Source organism: Gambusia affinis, linkage group LG05, assembly GCF_019740435.1.
Source record: "Gambusia affinis linkage group LG05, SWU_Gaff_1.0, whole genome shotgun sequence".
Taxonomy (NCBI): Eukaryota; Metazoa; Chordata; class Actinopteri; order Cyprinodontiformes; family Poeciliidae; genus Gambusia; species Gambusia affinis.
The window spans coordinates 4089465-4108263 of NC_057872.1; the positions used below are offsets into that span (position 1 = coordinate 4089465).

Sequence of the window (18799 nt, forward strand, 5' to 3'; positions counted from 1 at the left end):
TTTGCACATTGCTGAGTAAAATAACTATTTGATCCTTTAGCAGAACATGGTGGAAAACCCTTTATTTGAAACCATAGCACCAAGACATTTTCTGTACTTTTTCAGCTGGTTTGAGCATACTACTTTACTAAACCACTGAAATCCTTCTAGTTCGTTAACAACCGAGAACTTTAGCCCCGTCCACACATTTTTTGGAAGACTGGTTAGGTTATGTTAACTGAGTGCTCTTTATCCGCCTGGTGAGGTAAGAACAAGAACTTCTGCAGTTAATAGACTGAACGATGAGTGTAACATGAGTACATAATTGATCTAAGGGAGCCACACTTCAACAAAGTGCAGGATTGGATAAAAATCCCTCCTAAGAGTTTGGCAGACCTGTTGACAAACTACAGAAATATCTTAGTGCTCTGCTTACCCACAAAAGCTTTTGCAGCAATTTCTAAGCCATGTTTTTCCCGAAATATCATATTTCAGTTCATCACATACAAATGGCGTAATGCATTTTCTGGATTTTTGGTTGATATCGTCTCTCCCCACAATAAAGGAACAACATTTACAAAATTAGCAGAGGATAAAATATTTATTTTTATAAGACATGTTTTAAAATATGTCCTGTGCATTTAATGTAAATTATATTTTAAAGCAAAAGAACTCCCTATAATCTTTTAGTTGAAGAGCTATGAGTAAAATTCACCAGTCTTCTCCTGCTCACCTTGAGGTAGAGATGTGAGTAGCAGTGGTGGAGCAGGTTGTCTGGGGGTTGGCTAAGGCTACTGACCGTACTGACCAGCTCTGGACCATACATTGGAACAGAGTGGTCAAAATTCACCCTTTCCACCTGAAACTGCACGGACGGTAGGGGGTGCAGTGGCTGAAACACTGGCACAGAAACTGGTCTTGGTGCAGCCTGAAGAGGGGGGGGAAAGTAAAAGGATTAAAACAAAGACTACATGATCCTTGCATTTCTATTCAAGCCCATTCTCACATTAATACGCTTCAGAGTTGACAATAACACTAAAATGTTTCTACTTTAGATTCAGTCTGATACAGCAGTGACAGTTTAACTACTTCAATCAGTAGTTTGACAAAAAAAGGGAACATGAACTTGGATTTAAATGTAAATAAAGTGTAGTCTATAAATTCAATACAAGCATGAAAGATGCTGTAGACTTCTGTGATGCTTAACATTTTTATGTCATCTTTCCTCAGGATATGACAATTTATCACCAGTTAAGCCCAAAATGATTCATATCCCTGGAAGCTTTCGACTTGCACTAAGCTTTTAATTTTATTAACATATTTCTAAATGGGAGGGGTACTGAAATTTAAGTCTGATGAAGTCAAAGTCAAGACTGGGAACTTTGAAGAGAGCTAAAGATCAGAGTGATGTCAAGATTTGGAGTTCATCACCAGTGGTCAGTAATTATAAGAATAAAGTTCTGCTCAACTAAAATGAATCAAAAATACATTTTACAAATGGTTTATTTTGTATTGCATCTTTTTTAAAACAGCAAACCTAAAAAAACACCCTTTTGCTGTGATGTCATCACCGTCACAGAAATACAAGCAAAGCGTCAATTAACTTGGCAGATCAGAAGCTTGCGACTAGTCTATCAAATCCTGGTAAGAAAATTGTTAAAATCTTATTAAAGTTTAGAAAGAAAACATGACTTCCATCCCAAACCACACAGCTCACATTATTAACAATTATAACATTAAAATGATGCTGGATGTTTTGGGGTTTATAAAATATGACTGGTTTTCATAGTTTTCAAATCTTTGCCATGCTTTGTAAGCTATCTTTAATTGGTTTCTGATTCAAAATATATTGCAAAATATAACGCAAGTTGTCAAAATGTAAACATTTAGCAATTAATTTCCATATGAGCCTAATATTTATTAACCACATTTGGATCAAAATCAGTGTCAGACTTTGTTGGATGAAGCCAAAAGTCTCACTTGGCATCTGTTAGAGATTTTTACCATGCAATCCTTCATGGCACTTAAAGACGCTTTTAAATACGTAAAAGAAATATGCAGCAAGAATGAAGACAGATGGCTGCTGAGTGGAGAAAAAACAAGATGTTGAGGAGCTACCTTATATCCCAAGATGACAGGAATAAGTGTGTGGAGAAGGTTGAACTCTGCCATGGAGATGGTAACAGAGACTTGGAGCAGCGTGACAGAAGTGAGTCTGGTCGGGATGAACTCCTCTAGACGGGAGATCTCCTCTGGACTAGCTGGACCATGGCTCGCCTCAATAGCTTCTGCAGAGGTATTCACACACCAATACACAAGTTTACCTTAGATTATTTACTTTTAGATATTGGCGAGATACTGATGTTAAATTGCAAGTGTCAGAGTATAATTTGAAGAGTGAATGTTGCCATGAGTAGTCAGGGGTTTAATAAAGCAAGCAATCCGGTAAGGAGTTCATTTGGATTTTGGCAAGTAAATCTTACGGTTACTTACAGTTTGGCAAGTAAATCAATTTCAGTGATTTTGTGTCATCCCACTGTGCCTGCTACATGAACTACATAATCAGGTTTCCAGAAAATAAAAGAAACCATCAAATAAATCACAACTGATATATTTGAAGCCTTTTGGCACTAGAGCTTTAGAGTGCTTTTCAGTAGCTATGTTCATGAACAGCTTTATAAAATCAATAATTATAACCCCACAGAAAAGGCAGCAGTAAAGTCAAACCTGCCCACCTTTAATGAGGAATACCATGTTTTATGCCTGAGGTAGCCTTCTGTTGTGGTCTTGGCTCTGGTTCCGGGACACTGGCTTCTTTTAGGTCTGTTAGGATTCTGATGGGCTTGGCTCCCACCTCCATGGTGGTCCCAGAACCTAATCGAATCATACTCCAGGCCAACCTGGAGTATGATTCAGATTAGACTAGCACTGCTCTGTCTAAAACGAATTGAGTGGCAGGGTTCAACTAGATATCCTCAATGCACAATTAGGTAATTAATTGAGCTTGGACACAAGAAAGTGGTAATGAAGACAAATTGTCTTTAACCATTCAGAACAGAACTCAGTGTAATATACTTGAAAAATCCAAAATCCCTTGAAATCTGTACTTTGATCCTGGGACTAAATAATACCCAAATTAAATGGAAAAGACAACCGAGCAGCATTTGTTCTTTTCCCAGAGATTATTCTACTTGTAAAACTTAAATGAATACAAAACATGCAAGATTTAAAAGTGAGGAACCAAAATTGAACTGTTTTTATTACTTTTTTTTATTATTATTCCTAGTTCAAAAGTTATAAGTCTATAAACAAGAGGTAAATCATTCTGTAAATAAGCATTTTTTTTTTCTTTTGTGCATAATATTGTGAACTTATTGGAGTCAACCAAAGTTCAGTTTGCCAGCTGACAAACAGGTCAGAAATTTAAAAGATATTTTTCTGATCAGAGCCACAAAAAGCTCTGATCAGTTCATGCTGGATAAGTGAAGAAGACTCAATGGGAGCCGTTTTCAGTATCTGAAATGTTTTTAAAACAAAGAGGTAAAGAAGTTATTTCAAGGAAAACTGACAAAGCTGAATTAAGGGTTGCTGTGGTTTAACTTTTTAAGTTTCCAAACTCTCTTTGTCACACAACATTCTGGATTTAGAAATGCCTGCAGGTTTTTGAAATTCTCAAAGATTGAGAAGGACGTTATTTGGAATGCTGGCCAGATTAAAAATGGTAAAAGCTCATTTAAAATGATAAACTTTGTAACTACTTTCCCTTTGTCTTACAGAGACTTCTCTTTCACACAACTGCATGACATTGAATTGTGTTATAGATAATTAATGATTGCTCACAGCAAAAAGGCTAGAAATAATATTTTCACTGCTGTTATTATTTCTTCTTATAATCCACAGAATAAAACTGCAGCCTGATCAAATTAACATCAACAGGTTAAAGATTTGCAAAGACCACAAATCTGAAATTAGCTACAAAATCAGCATGAGTACATCTTCACAAAATAGTATAATTGAGACTGTAAGACAATACACATGCTCCGTGATATTTTTTGTAACTGCCTTTAATAGTCAGCTGTATAAATTCATTCTATAACTCCACCTGGGAATATTTTCATACCTGTCCTTGCAGTAGAGACAGGAGAATATATATGCATGAAAAGTATTAATACTGACCAAAGGACAACACTTCTGATTGGATCATTATCCGTCATATTTTGTTTCCAAAGGTGAAGTCGTTTAAACCAGAGAAAAACTGATTTCCAAGTCTTTCACAATGTTAGTGCTTCAACTATTAAACACAGAAGCACACTGCTCTCTCTTTCACAACCACCCAGGGAATGCTCATACCTCTACAAGTATCTAGGAATGATCACTAAGAGAATGTGTTTGGCTTCAAACTTCCTCAAAAGGCTTTAAAAGTTGCTACTTTTATGCACAGCTGTGTGCTGAGGAACAGATTGTGTAAGTAGATAGCAATGTGATGAAGACATTAGAAAGTATAACTGTTACACCTTATGGTGAGGGTAAAATACAGGATCTGGAGAGTGAAACAGGAGTTTGAGAGGCTTGGTCACATGCTCTAGAGTGAACTCTGACCTTGCTGTGGTTTGCAATAAGGCTCATATTCGTGATCCATGGCACAGGTGATCATCTTGAGGATGCGGTGGGCTGCACTACTGTGCAGCCGGATGTCGAGAGGTCCGACCACCAGCCTCTTCATGGAGGTCTCTTGAACTGCAGGTACCAACTCCTCTGGATGTAGCCCGGAAATGTCTTGTGAACCTACAAAAAACATAGTAGAATGGCTTAAAATACTCATGGTATCTTCTTTCAGCCCCAAATATGAACTTGTGGACAGAATAAAAGATTTGTTTTTCATATTAATAGTTGCAGTATTATATTCTCCTCTATTCCCTGGAATAACACTACAAAGATAGCTGTGGTGTAACTCAGCAGCAGGGAGCAGAATACATAGCCATGAACATCCGAAGTGATGAATATTCCAAATGTCGTGTTCTCTCACACAGCTGTCCCTTCATTCATCTCAGGCCCATGTACCAGAAGTCCACTTAAAAGTCTAAGCTCCCCGGCAATAAAAAAAAAAAAAAGAAAACAGAGAAATTAAAAATAAAAGACCGGGGTGGAAGAATAGCAGAGAGGGAGGAAAAGGACAAAAGGTCAAAACTTGCTTTATTCCCATTACATTCCAGCAAAACGCTGAGCTCAGAGTTAAACACTGCAACCTTTAAGTTTTTTTTATGGAATTGGCTTGAGAGGGAGGGTTGTAACTCACAGATTTTTGAAACTTATAAAAGGCGACAGGTATTGCCACTTTCCCTCCCCCCACCCAGTAAGATAGGGCTGCAGTGGATTACGACTAATATTAACCAGATGGCCATAGTTAGAATGGTCGATGTAATGATGAGGAGGCCGAAATTAGCACCGATTTAGACATCTGAAAGTGTCCTCGTTCCTCAAGATTAAAAATAAATTTAATCTGCAGTAATTATTCTAAGGTGTATCTAACTGACCTGACTGGGTAAGTATTTTGTTTGTGACTTTGCACTCCAGTGGGAATGCAGAGTCGAGTCATATTTGGGGGGTTAATATAGGATCAGAGGCATGTTCAAGAAGGCAAGAGCTATTCCTGGGCCAGAACAACCACAGCTGACCCACAGGAAACACAACTGGCACTTCTTCTGTTGTCAGAAATATCTTTGATAGCTCTTTTTGATTGGAAATGATTTCTGTAATTAGATAATTGTCTGTAGTTGGCAGAATCTGGAGAGAAACTGTCACAAAAACAGAAAATAAAAGTGAAAAATCAAGAAGGCAACAAAAACAAAAACATTAGCACATTTAGTCTAAGATATTTATTCTTTTTATTTAACCCTCCCACAGTCTTAGCGCAACACTCAGGAGGAGCGCGGCAAATGTCAACGTGGGACAGAGGGGCAGCAGGCAGGTTGTCCCGTCAGACTGTCAGATTTCGACACCAGACAGAAAAAAAAAAAAAAAAAAAAAACTTGTAAAAGCACACGCGGGTTCAGTGTGACCCCGTTGGAACAGAGTAGAAAACTTGTGAGGTCTAAACAACCCCCGTCTGGTAAGACTGCAAGATGGTTAATTAAAGGAATACATGAAATGGTTAACTCCACTTAGAATCATTATCAAGGTAAGGATATTGTTCTGGACTACTGTCATTAAATAAAATAAATGACAACAAGGTAGGGTAGAATTATTTTTTTTAACAGAAGAGCACAAAATTAACCTTTCCCACCAGAACTGCAAAAAGGCAAATGAGCAAAAAGGTCCAAGAATAACATTTCCAATTTAAGAACAGTTTATCTGTTAATGGGATCTTCAGATCTCTTGGATTTGGATAAACAATCTCAAGTGCTGCTGCTGCTGCTGCTGCTGCTGCTGCTGCTGCTGCTAAGGAATGAGGAACGTTGCCCATCTTAAGACCTCTGCCAGGAAGAGTGACACCTAATTAGGCAAGTGGGGCCAATTCACTTTCTCAACAGCTTACAGGTAAAGAGAAAGAGGGGGAAACATTGTTTCAACAAGCAATGAGGAGAGAGAAACTCAAATATGTGTCAGCGTAGACTAAACACTTCTGACAGTTGCCCCGCAGGTAAGTTTGGGGTGAGAGTGAGGACAGGGAGGGTCAAGGACCAGGTGGCTGTGAATGAAACAAGGAGAGCTCTTTCTTCAAGTCTTGAGTGGGCCAGGTTGACAGGGAGAAGAAAAGAGAAAAGGAGTGAGATAGAAAGAAAGGGGGAAGGAGGGAAGAGTGAGAGAGAGAGAAAGAGGAGGTGACAAGGTAACCAAACAAACTCTGTGAGGAAGAAGAAATGAAACAATACCTTTGGAGCTGCTGTTCTCCATTGTGTAGAGATAATCCATATAGAAAGCCCCAAAGCGCTGCATGCCTGCTATCTCTGTGTAGCTCTCCTATCAGACAAAAGCAGAGTTCGGTAAACATGGCAACAAGGCAGCAAACGCACTGATAGCCTTTAAGAGTGGCAATGACTGGGGTCAAGGGAGATATGGCAGTAAGGGTCATATCACAGATAAAAAGCTATTGAGTGGCAGAACTACTTAGTTGGACATTTGCTTTTTGTTTGTTGTTGGGGTTTTTGAATATCCCAATAAAAACACAGAACCTTACAGTTAAGATTAAAAAAAACACTCTAAGAGCAAGTAAATTGTGTAAATGTTTCACAACTGAAAAAACTGCTAACTTTGATTGACCACTAAGAGATCAATTTAGTGTAAATAGAAACATGTCTAAAATATTTACAACTTACAGCAAACAAGAGATTGACTAATTTAAAAAAAACAACTGTATTTTTGTTTTTCTTAGGCAGGTGTCACAGTCTGCAGTTTCACAGACAATAAAGAAGAGTGGGAGAAAAAAAATCACTCTGAAACACAAATGTATCTAAACCATGAAACATTAAAAATGAATGATAAAGTGAAGCTCAAATTAATTCCAGTCTGAATTCATTCAGAAAAGGTTGTCAGCACTGAGTAACAGTGTTTTCTAAATGTATTTATTTAAAAATTTCACAATAGATAAAAAAAATTTGTAAGGAAAAACTGTTTCTTAAAATTTTAAACTCCTGTTTGAAAGTTTGTTTGTCTAAAAGCCTACTGTTATAACTCATTAGTTGCAAGGTCAGGAGGTAAGTTTTCCTTCCACATGAATCACTGAAAGGATTAAACTAACTCTCAGTCCTTTCCTTCAACCACCCACCTTTACCCAAAAATTCTTTAAACAGCTTTTTTCAGGAGAACCTTATCAGAGAGACAGGTTAATGATTAATATTTATTAGGGGATTTCTAATGGATGTGGCATGCTTTTGGATCAAAGTCAGCCTGGTTTCAAAATCTCTGATGATGATTTAACACCAGAACCTTTGAGTTAGTCTTAAACGTCCATTTATAAACAGAGAGGGGATGGATGGGAGGATGGACGGACATCCAAACACCAGCTTTATTGAGGGTCATGAACATTTCAAAGAAGAGTCAACACTTATGCTTGCAGGGGTGATCAAGGGAGCCGTGGATTATCAGGAACAATGGTGTTAACACTAACACTTGAGTTGCTGGACCATTACAGCCAGCTGGGTAAGAGTGGTAAAATAATAAATCGAAGTTTATTATAAGATTCACAGTAAAAACAATGAATAAATGAAACTAGAACTATGTTTTAAATAGGACATAACCAATTCTAAAGCTTAACATAGCATCATGCTAAAATTTCACTGTCAAAATCAAACACCAACAAAATACAGAGTAATCTGGATGATATCATTTTGTCATTCTATTTACCAGAGGCTTGTTCTACTTACCTTGTGATTAGCAGAGTCTAGGATGAACTCGGCTTTTACTCCATTATTCTCTGGACTGCGGTAGTCAAACAGAGAGTTGGTAAGGTAAGTCATCCCTTTACTTTTCAGGTTGTCCCCACAGCTGAAGAACACTGCATCCTTTATGGAGAAGAAGAAAACATCAAAGAAGCTTTTGTGAAAAAAAAATCTATTTAAAATCATTTTCAAATTTATAACACAATAAAACTGAACATATGTTTATACCTAAACTAATACAGTAAGTACATAAAATGAAAGTAACAATTACTTATCTGTAAGTGGATACAGATATACATGACATGACAATACCACTATTACTGAATAAGAAATGGCACATTTTGTTCAAATAATAAAACTACTAAACGATGTCAAACATGCATCAACCTCCTTTGAAAACAGAGAGAATGATTTGGTCATATTTTTGGCTTTAATTGTTCTTAAAAGTTTCTTCATAAAAAGATTTGTCAGGCTCTTTTTACCTCTTCACGCCTGTTCAAATTTTCTTCAAAGTCTCGAACTCCCATGATGCCTTTCAAGCACAGTGCCCGACAGCCGACAAAGCCAATCTGACAGTTGAAGAAGGGTTCCCCCATCATGAGTACCTGAAAATATAAGAGCAAGAATCTCCATCAACCATTAAAGTCCAGTTAGCCAACCTGCTGTGCCACCATTGTTTCCACATCCATTTTGAAAAAAAAGCCCAATTTAAATATACAGCTTGCAAAATTGGAGGCCAGTAACTTAATGTCTTTGCTACAGAAAGTCAAATAGCAGTTTTGGTCTGGGCATGGAGATCTTACAGATCAAACAACCGGAGGGTTTCAGAGTTTTCTGAAATGTTCTCTATTTACACATTAATAGTAATAAAGGAACACTGACAGAATGACTTGAAGAGTTTAGCTCAACACCATTCTCTCTCCACACAGTTATCTGGAACCAAATGAAAACATAGTACCAACCACATTATAAATGAGTAACATTATATCAGAGAGGTAGTACGCTTTCAACAGCCTGGCCGGCTAGCACTTGAGTAAGTTTCTCTACATGCGAAGAATAGAAAAGAAAAAAGAAAAAAAAAGAATAGAAAAGCAACAAAAGAAGCAATATGCATATTTATTAAATATTTAAAGACTTTGTAGTTTTAAGTGCCATGTATTTACCCGTTTAGATGAAAACGGTAAACTTATATGTGTTTTAGGTGAAATTTTGACAAAATATTATAGGCGCTTTCTAAAACCTCATTCAAAATGTGTTCAGTACTCCACTCCACTCCCACTCAGAGTGAAAGCAAACACGACTGGTAAATGACTCAGTATAAGACATATCAGCTTGAACATCAAACTAACTATGTGAAAAGCAAGTCAGCTATGACCTTAACACTGCACACTGTGCAGTTCAAAAATTTCACTGGTCACAGTGTACAAGATCGATATTCTAAAAATCTTGGTAGTAACCCGAGTCACACGGTGTGATGGGAGAAGCAAGACTGATTTCTTAAAATGGCAAAACTGCCTCAGTCAGATCAGACAGTGATATGAGCTCAGCAATTAGTGAGAAGCCAGTTGGAGGCATTAACGGCCTTATTATTAGAGTAGGACATTAAGAACAAGATGGAATGGAAATGGGCAATAATCTTCAAGATGTTCTCCTGAGACAACATTTGATATTTGTCAAATCATTTTTGGATATCTAGAGTGGCAAATCGACTTGCCTGTAACAAAAACCACCGACTTAATTATCTCACCATCCAAGATTTTGGCAAACATCTAAGATATAATAATGTTTCGGCTTATTGCTCCCACCATCAAATATCACAGGTTTCATTTTAGGTACCCAGTTACCTTTCAGCACTTTCATATTCTGCCCAAGAATATTCACCCTTTCATTCAACAGAACTATAAATGACAGAAATTGAAAATATCTGAATTTTCATATCTGGAAGAAACCATAAAGCTAAAACTTCCCTCCAAATCTGCCCAGATAAATCAAGCTAAAAAGCAGGTCTTGGTGGGAAAGGTGGAAATGATCAGACTTAGGTACTAGTCAGACATTAATTAGTACACTGCGATCTGCAAATAACATGGAAAACCGTTAAGCATTTAAAAATAAGGGCTTGGAGTAATAAAAAAAAAAGATTAACAGATTATTACTAACATTAAAAATAATAATTACAATTATGGATGCACAATGTACTGGCATTAACATCGTTATCAACTGCTGTCACCCCCCCCCCAACTTTATTTATAGAACAATTTTTCTTTTACACAATAACTCAAAATGCAAACAGGAGAGCAGCACATACACAACTTCACACGTCACTTATGTGAATCCCTCAGTCCCCCAACGCCAAAACGTGTACATGATTCACCAGAAACGTGTTACATCTGCCACATACATCACTATCAGAACAAAAGGTTGTTGCCAGCCTGGCATTAGAATAGTGTATCCCTAATAGAAACTTGCATTCAATCAGCTTGTGGCAGGCACAAATGGAAGATGCATGAACTAGAGACACAGCAGCATCCCACTGCCAATCAGTGTGATGAATGTTGAAGCTTTCCTCCTGAACTTTCCTGAGAGCACAGAGTGAGGATGAGGAGAGCAGCCATATAACCCTATATAGTTCATATAATCCGAGTGAGATGGATCTTTTAATGACAGAATCCGTAGAGAGTAACGTGTTTACAGTTGTTTCAGGGGGGACGACTAGGAAAATGAGGAAACTATTTTCTGACTTAGTCTAGGCCTGAAAAAAAATTTAAAAGCTGCTGATTTGGGAGGCTGTCGAGAGCTCTTCAAATGAGGAGAATATACCATCTGTGTACATCATTAGCAGATTTAATTCCATTATAGTGCCACATCTGAAATACTGGATCAGTTCTGGATGGTTCAAAGACACCGTATCTGTATTTAAATCACATCAGTCCGATAAGTTAAACTTTTAACTGAATCAAAGAAGAAATGTCAGCAGTTTGATTGTTTTTTCAGTGTTTAAAGGATAGGGAATGTATATAATATATACAATATCTGTGAATATCAGTGATCATAACGTTAATGCCAGATATCAACATTAGCGCAAATTTTCTATAACTGTACTAGTTTTCTATAACTAATAGTAAGAGGAAAACTGTTTTCCATTGCTTTGTCAAGGGCATGAAAAATCTGATCAGAATATACTTTGATCCTCAAGGGGAAATTTATTATTTGTTGACAAGCTATTCCCATCCAAAGAGTTAAATATTAACAAATATAAATATAACCGTTAGTAACATTAAAAAAAACATGTGAAATGATAACTAATTTAAATACTACCAAAATATACAGCAAAAGCAAATAAAAAAAAAGCATGTAAATGGAAATATGTGAATTTATAAATCTAATAAATATGGTCAGTTATCTTAAAGACACCCAGAGTTGGGAGTTGTATAATCTAAATAGCTACAGGCAAGAATGATAAGTACAATCTGATGTCCATTGTTTTATTACAGGACATGCAGATTTAGTTCCAATGCTCAAACAAACCAAGAACCAAAAGAAAGTTCAACTTGTTAGCAAACCAGAAAGGTTGACACTCCTACCTCAATAGTGATTCCCTCTTGCTCCATACACAGAACCTCTCTGGACTTGACTTTCTGAGGACTGTAGTAGCTGCTCTCTGACTGTGTATCTGTCAGCTGATAAAGAGAAAAAATAATATTGTTAGTAACGTTTTAATACACAACAGCATAAGAAGGTCGTGTCCTACAGGGTGTAACCAACAATGAAGTATACCTGGTGAAACCCTTTGAGTCATTTGAGATGAAGGGAAGGAAAAAAAGAACCATTAAAATGTACTAAACAGCAAATCTCACTGGAGAAATGGTCACCAAATGGAAAGATAAGTGCAGCAAAAGCTAAGGTTTTTTTAAACTGCTGGAAAGTAAAAATACTTTTCTTAGTAAAAATTAGTAAAAACATTTTTCCCTTGACTATAGCGAATACTACAAATAAGCAACAACCTGACAAACATAACTGAAAGTAACAGTACATCTTATTTTAGATTTGATTTTAGGGGTAAAATGAAAAACCAGATCATCACCATAATCTATTAAATTACCAATTATAATATTGACATTTTTTAAGAAAAAAAAAAAAGTGCTGCTCATTAAATTTTGGAACAAAACACTGGAAGAAGAGAAAATGTATTTCAATCGTTTTTGGTTGAGGAGATGGAAGCCAAGACAGAAAAACACCTGGCTAAAATGATCTGGCAGAAGGACAGTACAGCATGCTCCTGATGTTGGTTAATAAGCTGGGTGTAGAGCAGAATTAAACCCATTCAACTTTAACACAGGAAGCAGGTGCAGAGCAAAAGCAGCTGTGGCTTATTATTCTTACTGAGCAAACTCCCACCCTGGATCTCTTTTCCCCATTAGGTTCGGATAGTTTAATCACGTGCAGAAACAATCTTCCACCAAGCAGCACATCCCAAAAAATAGCAAAAAGATAAAATAAAATAAAAAATTAATAACATCATTAAGATACTGTTCATTCTAGCAACACAAGTGCAAAGTGTGTGCTACACAGTTTAGTAGTTTATGTCAAATATGATCAGAAAATAAAAAACAAACAAATATATATTAAACAACACAAGCAAATTAGATTTGACAATATTTACAGAACAGCTGTTCAGTGTTAGTACTGGGTGTGTGGTGACTTCAGCTATAAAATTGTGAAAACCAATAATGAAGAATACCTGGGGAAGCTCTTTGTCTAGTAGAAGTAGTGATGATGAAGGCACAACAAATGTTTAGATAAGAACAGGTCATTATCTATAGTACTGCGGTGGAGAAATTCTGATTAAGGGTAATCTTCTTTAACACGCTAACTCCGACTAATTAATTACGCAGCACTTAACACATTAAAAATATCAGCACAAAAAATGGTTTTTTCTCTTTTTACTACATATAAAAGTACACTACAATGATTGATTAACAAAAAGGGTTTTGAATTGAGAATGTTGCTTATTTTTCTACATGAGGTTTTCAATTAAAATGTGATTAATTAACTACAGACAGTGGAATTACCTCAATTGAACATTTTAATTGAGTCCCACCACTTTCTATTTTTTGATTGCGATAGAGAGAAATAGAGGTAGAAACAGATTTAAGGACTCTTCATGGCAGAAAGGATTGTCATGTTACCAAATACTGGCTTCTAGCATCAACACACAGGGCCACGACTGTTTTGAAAGTAGCTCATATATCAATCATACAGGAAAAATATGTAAAAAAATATATATATATTTATATATATGGTATTTTTTGTTTGTTTATTTTTGGGAAAGCAACATTAAATTTGGAATCCAGCAAAGGTTCAGCAGGTGTGTTAATCAAAGAAAGGAAATAACTGATCAAGGCTAAACTATGAATAATATGTTTACAAGTTAAAGTATTACACTGCCGTTTTCCCCTAATCAAAGAGATTTGGGGAATAGTGTGTTGGTAATCTAAAAATACATCTCTCATTTCACATTCACGTCAAACTCAAGTTCAGCCCGTGGCTGTTCAAAGACATAAAATTACTTCAACCTAAATACTTCCTTCTAGGAAAGAAACAAGAATGTAAAAAGCCCTTCCTTTCAGCTGCCTGCAATTATTCCAAAAGAGAGGCAATTAATTGATTAAAAGAACTCAAACAATACAGGAACAGTTTAAACATTAGAAAAACACCAAGGTTTATGTGGCCTGAGAACTAGCTCTCTTCCACTGATCACACACACAGTCAAATGTATGAACATTTTCCCTTCACATACAAATGCGTGTGTCCGAGATGTGTGCACATGCACGTGCATGCACCAACATAAGAGAAGAAAAAAAACAGACTACTTGTAATCTGATATATATGGCCTAATTCTGAAAGGAAGCAGGGATGGATTCCAATTATTCTGAGTGAAAAGACGTTAAACGTTAAAATTTTGGCAGCATTTTCTAAATATTTTTCTTCCTCTGTAATGTTTTAAGTAATAATGTAACGAGGGACAGCAACTATTAGTCAAACTACCCGCCCTGATGCTGTCCACAGGAACTAATAAAATCTAAGCTAAGGCAAATTAATGTTCTCAATTTGTGAGAAAACAGCACTTACATGAACACAACACAAAGGGTACAAAACTGTTTCAGCAAAAAAAAAAAAAAAACACTTTTTTATTTTTGAGTTGTTATAGCATGAAGCCTTTAAAGTTGTGTTTTTAACAGTGTTACCTTAAAGGTGATGGAAGCTTTAGTGCAGTAGAAGCCAATAGAGACAATAGGGTCCTTCAATGTGTGCTGCTGAGGGTAGTTGGAAATGCCTTCTGTGTCCCCCTGCATGTAGAGGCCTCCCTCCCCTTCTTCCTCTGCGCCTACAATGGCCGGGACGAAGGACCAAGCCCAGGACACCCAACCCTGATCTGGACCTTCAGGACTCTCACCCTCCATGTAGAGGTCCTGGCTGGAATACGGACTAGACCCCAAACTTTCCATTTCAACATCGGTACCTGAAATGATAAAAAGTCTTAGTTTGCAAAAAAAAAAAAAAAAAAGCAGATGATTTCTTTAGAAGCATCTCGGCCATTCCTGAATTGCGTCGAGGACTCAAGGCCTCCAAACGTGGGTCGCGCTATCCCCTACGCCACCACAGCACGCCCCATTATTGACTTATTGAAGTACTCAATTACCGTATATGTAATTTGTAATTTACACTCAAATTACAAAATACTGAAATTGTCTTAGCTTAGCATCGTTTCAATCTTATGTATAAATCGACTGAAACTACAGAACATACTTCTTTCGGTGAAAAAAAAAACGGTTCACAATGGAAGTCTCTTTGAACGCCTAGCAGAACAGTCAATTTGTTCATGTCTTGAGGGATGCCTAAGGCAAGTTGTTACAGCTGTCAAATGAAAACACAAAGCTAACACAGATCAATGCCACTGCAGCTCCACTGTGCAGGTGTCAGTTTTAGTGTACTGCTGGAATGCAGTGCAGCATGAACTCTACTCAGACAGGGGAAGTCCATTCCATTTGATGCCAGAGAGCAAAGTGAGTCAGCCAGCATCCTGACAGAGCCCTTGACTGGGCTCACTGATCAAGGCTATATGCCCTGAACCAACAGCCCAGGCTGTGTCTACAAATACATCTGAGGAGGGGCTGGCTCACAAATTTGATAAGCAGCCACCAAACTATGTAACTGTCTAAGCCAGCTGTACAGTGCAAGCTTGGGCAGAGCTTAAGGTGAAGGCTAAAAAAGATCAACATTGAGAATGTGCAAACTGAGGTCAAGGAGGTTCTTCTGTTGATGATGAAGGCACTGGCTAATCAGGAGGGAAGATGTAGACATATTTTTTCATCATCATATTTTGTGGCACATATAGCAACTCTAAAAAAATTTACAGAAAATTTCAACTTTGTCCCAAGACATTTCTCACAATATGATGTTCAGAAAAACCCAACCAGGCCTCTAAAATCTACTTATGAAATAGGATTCAGTCATATTAAGTTGTGCAATGGTGTTGCTAAATAGCACAAACATTCTCAGTAATCATACTTTGAAACATAAAAAAACTTCTATTATTCCATCCATGAAATAAAAAATTATTACAACTACAGTAACATTTTCAACCATATAAGGTTTTACATCTTACAATCCTGAATTGGATTTATTATTATTTCAAGATACTAATAAATACAGGTCAGGTGTTATACAGCGAGCATCCAATGGCACAATATAGAAACAGAATATTCCACTTTTTCTGACAACAATTGTACTTTTAACAATTGTACTATGGCAACAAGGGCACCTGATTAATGTTTAATAGTTCATGGGAAACAGAGACAAAGAGCAGCAAAATTAGCTTCATTTTTGATGTAGCTTCTAGCCAATAAGGCAGGCATGTGTAAAATAGTATGCTATGTTTCAGAATTAGACATGTATTCTCAAAATCTCCCCTTAAAATATCATATTTTATTTCATATTCACATTTTTTTATTTGCAATGTGGAATTGCAATGTGGAATTGCAATGTGGCGGAAAAACTGAATTTTGCTAATTCAGATATTTTCCATAATTAAAAATAACAATGACTAAAAATTTGAGAGAACACAACCTATCACAAGAATTTAATTCTGTTATCTGGCATGTCTATGGTTATCAGGAACCCGAATACATTCACACTCCTCTGGCACACGTCATAATCTTTGACCTGGTCCTATCACTTCTGTTTCCATACATGTCAGGATAGAGGAAACTGAGGTCAATAGTAAAGAATGTGTAATCCCATTCCTTACTGCCTCATGTCCTTTTCAGAAACATTATTGTCTGTGAAGTCATACTTTAGGAATCCCAGAGGCAACAGCAGTGAAAATATGACACATTATAATTAAATCTTTCACTTTGAGAATTGGCAGTTGGAAATCCCATGTTATGGTTTTAAGTCCCAACTTCCCTCTCTGATTCCATCTCTCATATAGTTTTGTTTTCCTTTCCTTTTGCTTTTACCCAGGAAAGCTCTAGGTGTCAGTTTAACTAGTTGAGCTCTTTCATGTCACATTACACTCGAAGTCTGAATGTGAAGATGATCATGTAGAAGCACAAGTATTAAACAACTTGACCCGATTAGGAGGACTTTGAAATAATATGCCGAAAAAGCTAAGCAAAACACGAGTGATGTAAGAAATCTAACTATTTCTCCTTGATTATTTTCTACCAACAAATGTTTAGAAGGTTGTTTTTGGGGCAGATGAGTATTTGAAAATGTATCCAGGCATCAAGTCATAAAATGTACATACATTCATACATTCATCTATTTTATTTATTTCTTTATTTCTTTCATTTACAGTTTAAAATGAACATGTCACGGGTTGGTAAAAAAGCTTTGAATGAAAAAGATTTGTTTGAAGAAAAAACATTCTTTTATTATTTTAGATGCTTAAAATGATGAAAAGTAAAAATGTGAATAAAGAGAATTATTTATAGATGGAATAGTGGTTACCTGAATGTTTGTTTCTGTTCATCACCTACATGCAGGTGATGCACATACAGTTTGGTAGAAAATCTCTATATTAAAACATTTAAAACACCAACCATTTGGTATTAATACTATAAAAAGAAGCACACTTGGACAAACTAAAGGTAGAAAATTATAGTAAAATAATATAACTGCACAACGGAATAAAATGTACACACTTCTATAAAGGATATTAGCACTTATGTTATCTTGTCTTCTGTTTTGAAAAAAGGAAGTGCTATTTATTTTTTTTTTTTTAAAGAAGGGCTAAATTGTTCCATCCTTACTGGTTTTGCCTCAATTAAGGAGGTGATTTTCTTTTTTGTCATTTTGTAATAATTATATTTTTTGCTTTTAACTACAAAGAACCTTCTGCCCTCAAAGAATGTTGTTGGGATATCAACATATATGATAGATCATTTTCATTAGTATTAATTTGAAATGTTGAATTGTGACAACTCCAATAGCTCGGCGTCTGACTAAAGACACATCTGAGTGCCTTAGTTGAGAATCATTTTCTTAAAGACAAATTAGAACTTTAGTTAAGTAACATGCTCATCCATCCTGAGCCTGGATTATGAATGGGTTAAAATTTAATACATTTTAAAAGTGTATTATTACAATCTGTGACTATTTTGTAACCCTACTTTAAAACATTTTCCCTTTTGTTGTAAACAGGCCCAATAAAGCCTGGGCTTTAATTGTTTTTGTGCTATTTTACTGAAGGTGAAGCTGTAAAAACACACAAACAATAAAAAGAACAGAAAATATTATAAGATCTTTGAAAAAGGTTTCTGGGGTCCCGAATGACTTGCTACAATGCAGAAATTCAGGCACCCCCTCCCCTCTTCAGCCTTGTGACTCTGTCATATATTTCCTACATAATTAAGTATTTGAGTACTCCGGTTCCAAGGGCTGGTCCTCTCTCATTTTGTGACGGGATACTAATTCATTCTCAGAGGCTCTGCATAGCAATAGCATGACCGCGACTCTTACATCTGGCATTGGACACTTTACTGGAAGCTGTGCCAACCTGCAGAGAAGGCCAAGAAGCAGCAGGCAAGTTAAAGAAAGCAAGGTTGTAATGTGTTGTCCTTCTGGCCACCACTTTAGCTCCATGAATATTTACTCCTGGGGCAACAAAGACTGATTAAACCCAGAAGGAGTTGTGATTTTATTTTGTTCTATTTGGCAGGGTAAAGGATGAACACATTAAGAGGGAACAAGGTGGGTGTTTAGGGGAATGAAGAGAGTATTATATGGGGGCACATATTTTTCCAAGATAGATGAGCATGTAACTTAATTTTAAGAGTGCAATACCTTATTTTCAGTCTCAGAATATGGGCTGCCTTCACTCAAAACTCTACTGTCAGAAATGTTGCTTGCAAATACGATGATTCAGTACTCAGAATCTA

At 36.5% G+C, this 18799-nt stretch overlaps 1 protein-coding gene across 5 annotated transcripts in view; it reads right to left on the minus strand.

Moving 5' to 3' along the window:
* LOC122830714 (vacuolar protein sorting-associated protein 13B-like) overlaps positions 1–18799 on the minus strand; it is a 297339-nt gene that overhangs the window by 253801 nt on the left and 24739 nt on the right. For all 5 annotated transcript variants that reach the window (XM_044116313.1, XM_044116310.1, XM_044116311.1 and 2 more), the window contains 8 exons: positions 14603–14877; positions 11939–12034; positions 8840–8962; positions 8343–8480; positions 6852–6939; positions 4579–4764; positions 2098–2267; positions 713–907 (listed from right to left, as the gene is read on the minus strand). In XM_044116313.1, coding sequence (XP_043972248.1) covers positions 713–907; positions 2098–2267; positions 4579–4764; positions 6852–6939; positions 8343–8480; positions 8840–8962; positions 11939–12034; positions 14603–14877 — 1271 coding nt within the window. The remainder of the gene's footprint in view (positions 1–712; positions 908–2097; positions 2268–4578; positions 4765–6851; positions 6940–8342; positions 8481–8839; positions 8963–11938; positions 12035–14602; positions 14878–18799) is intronic.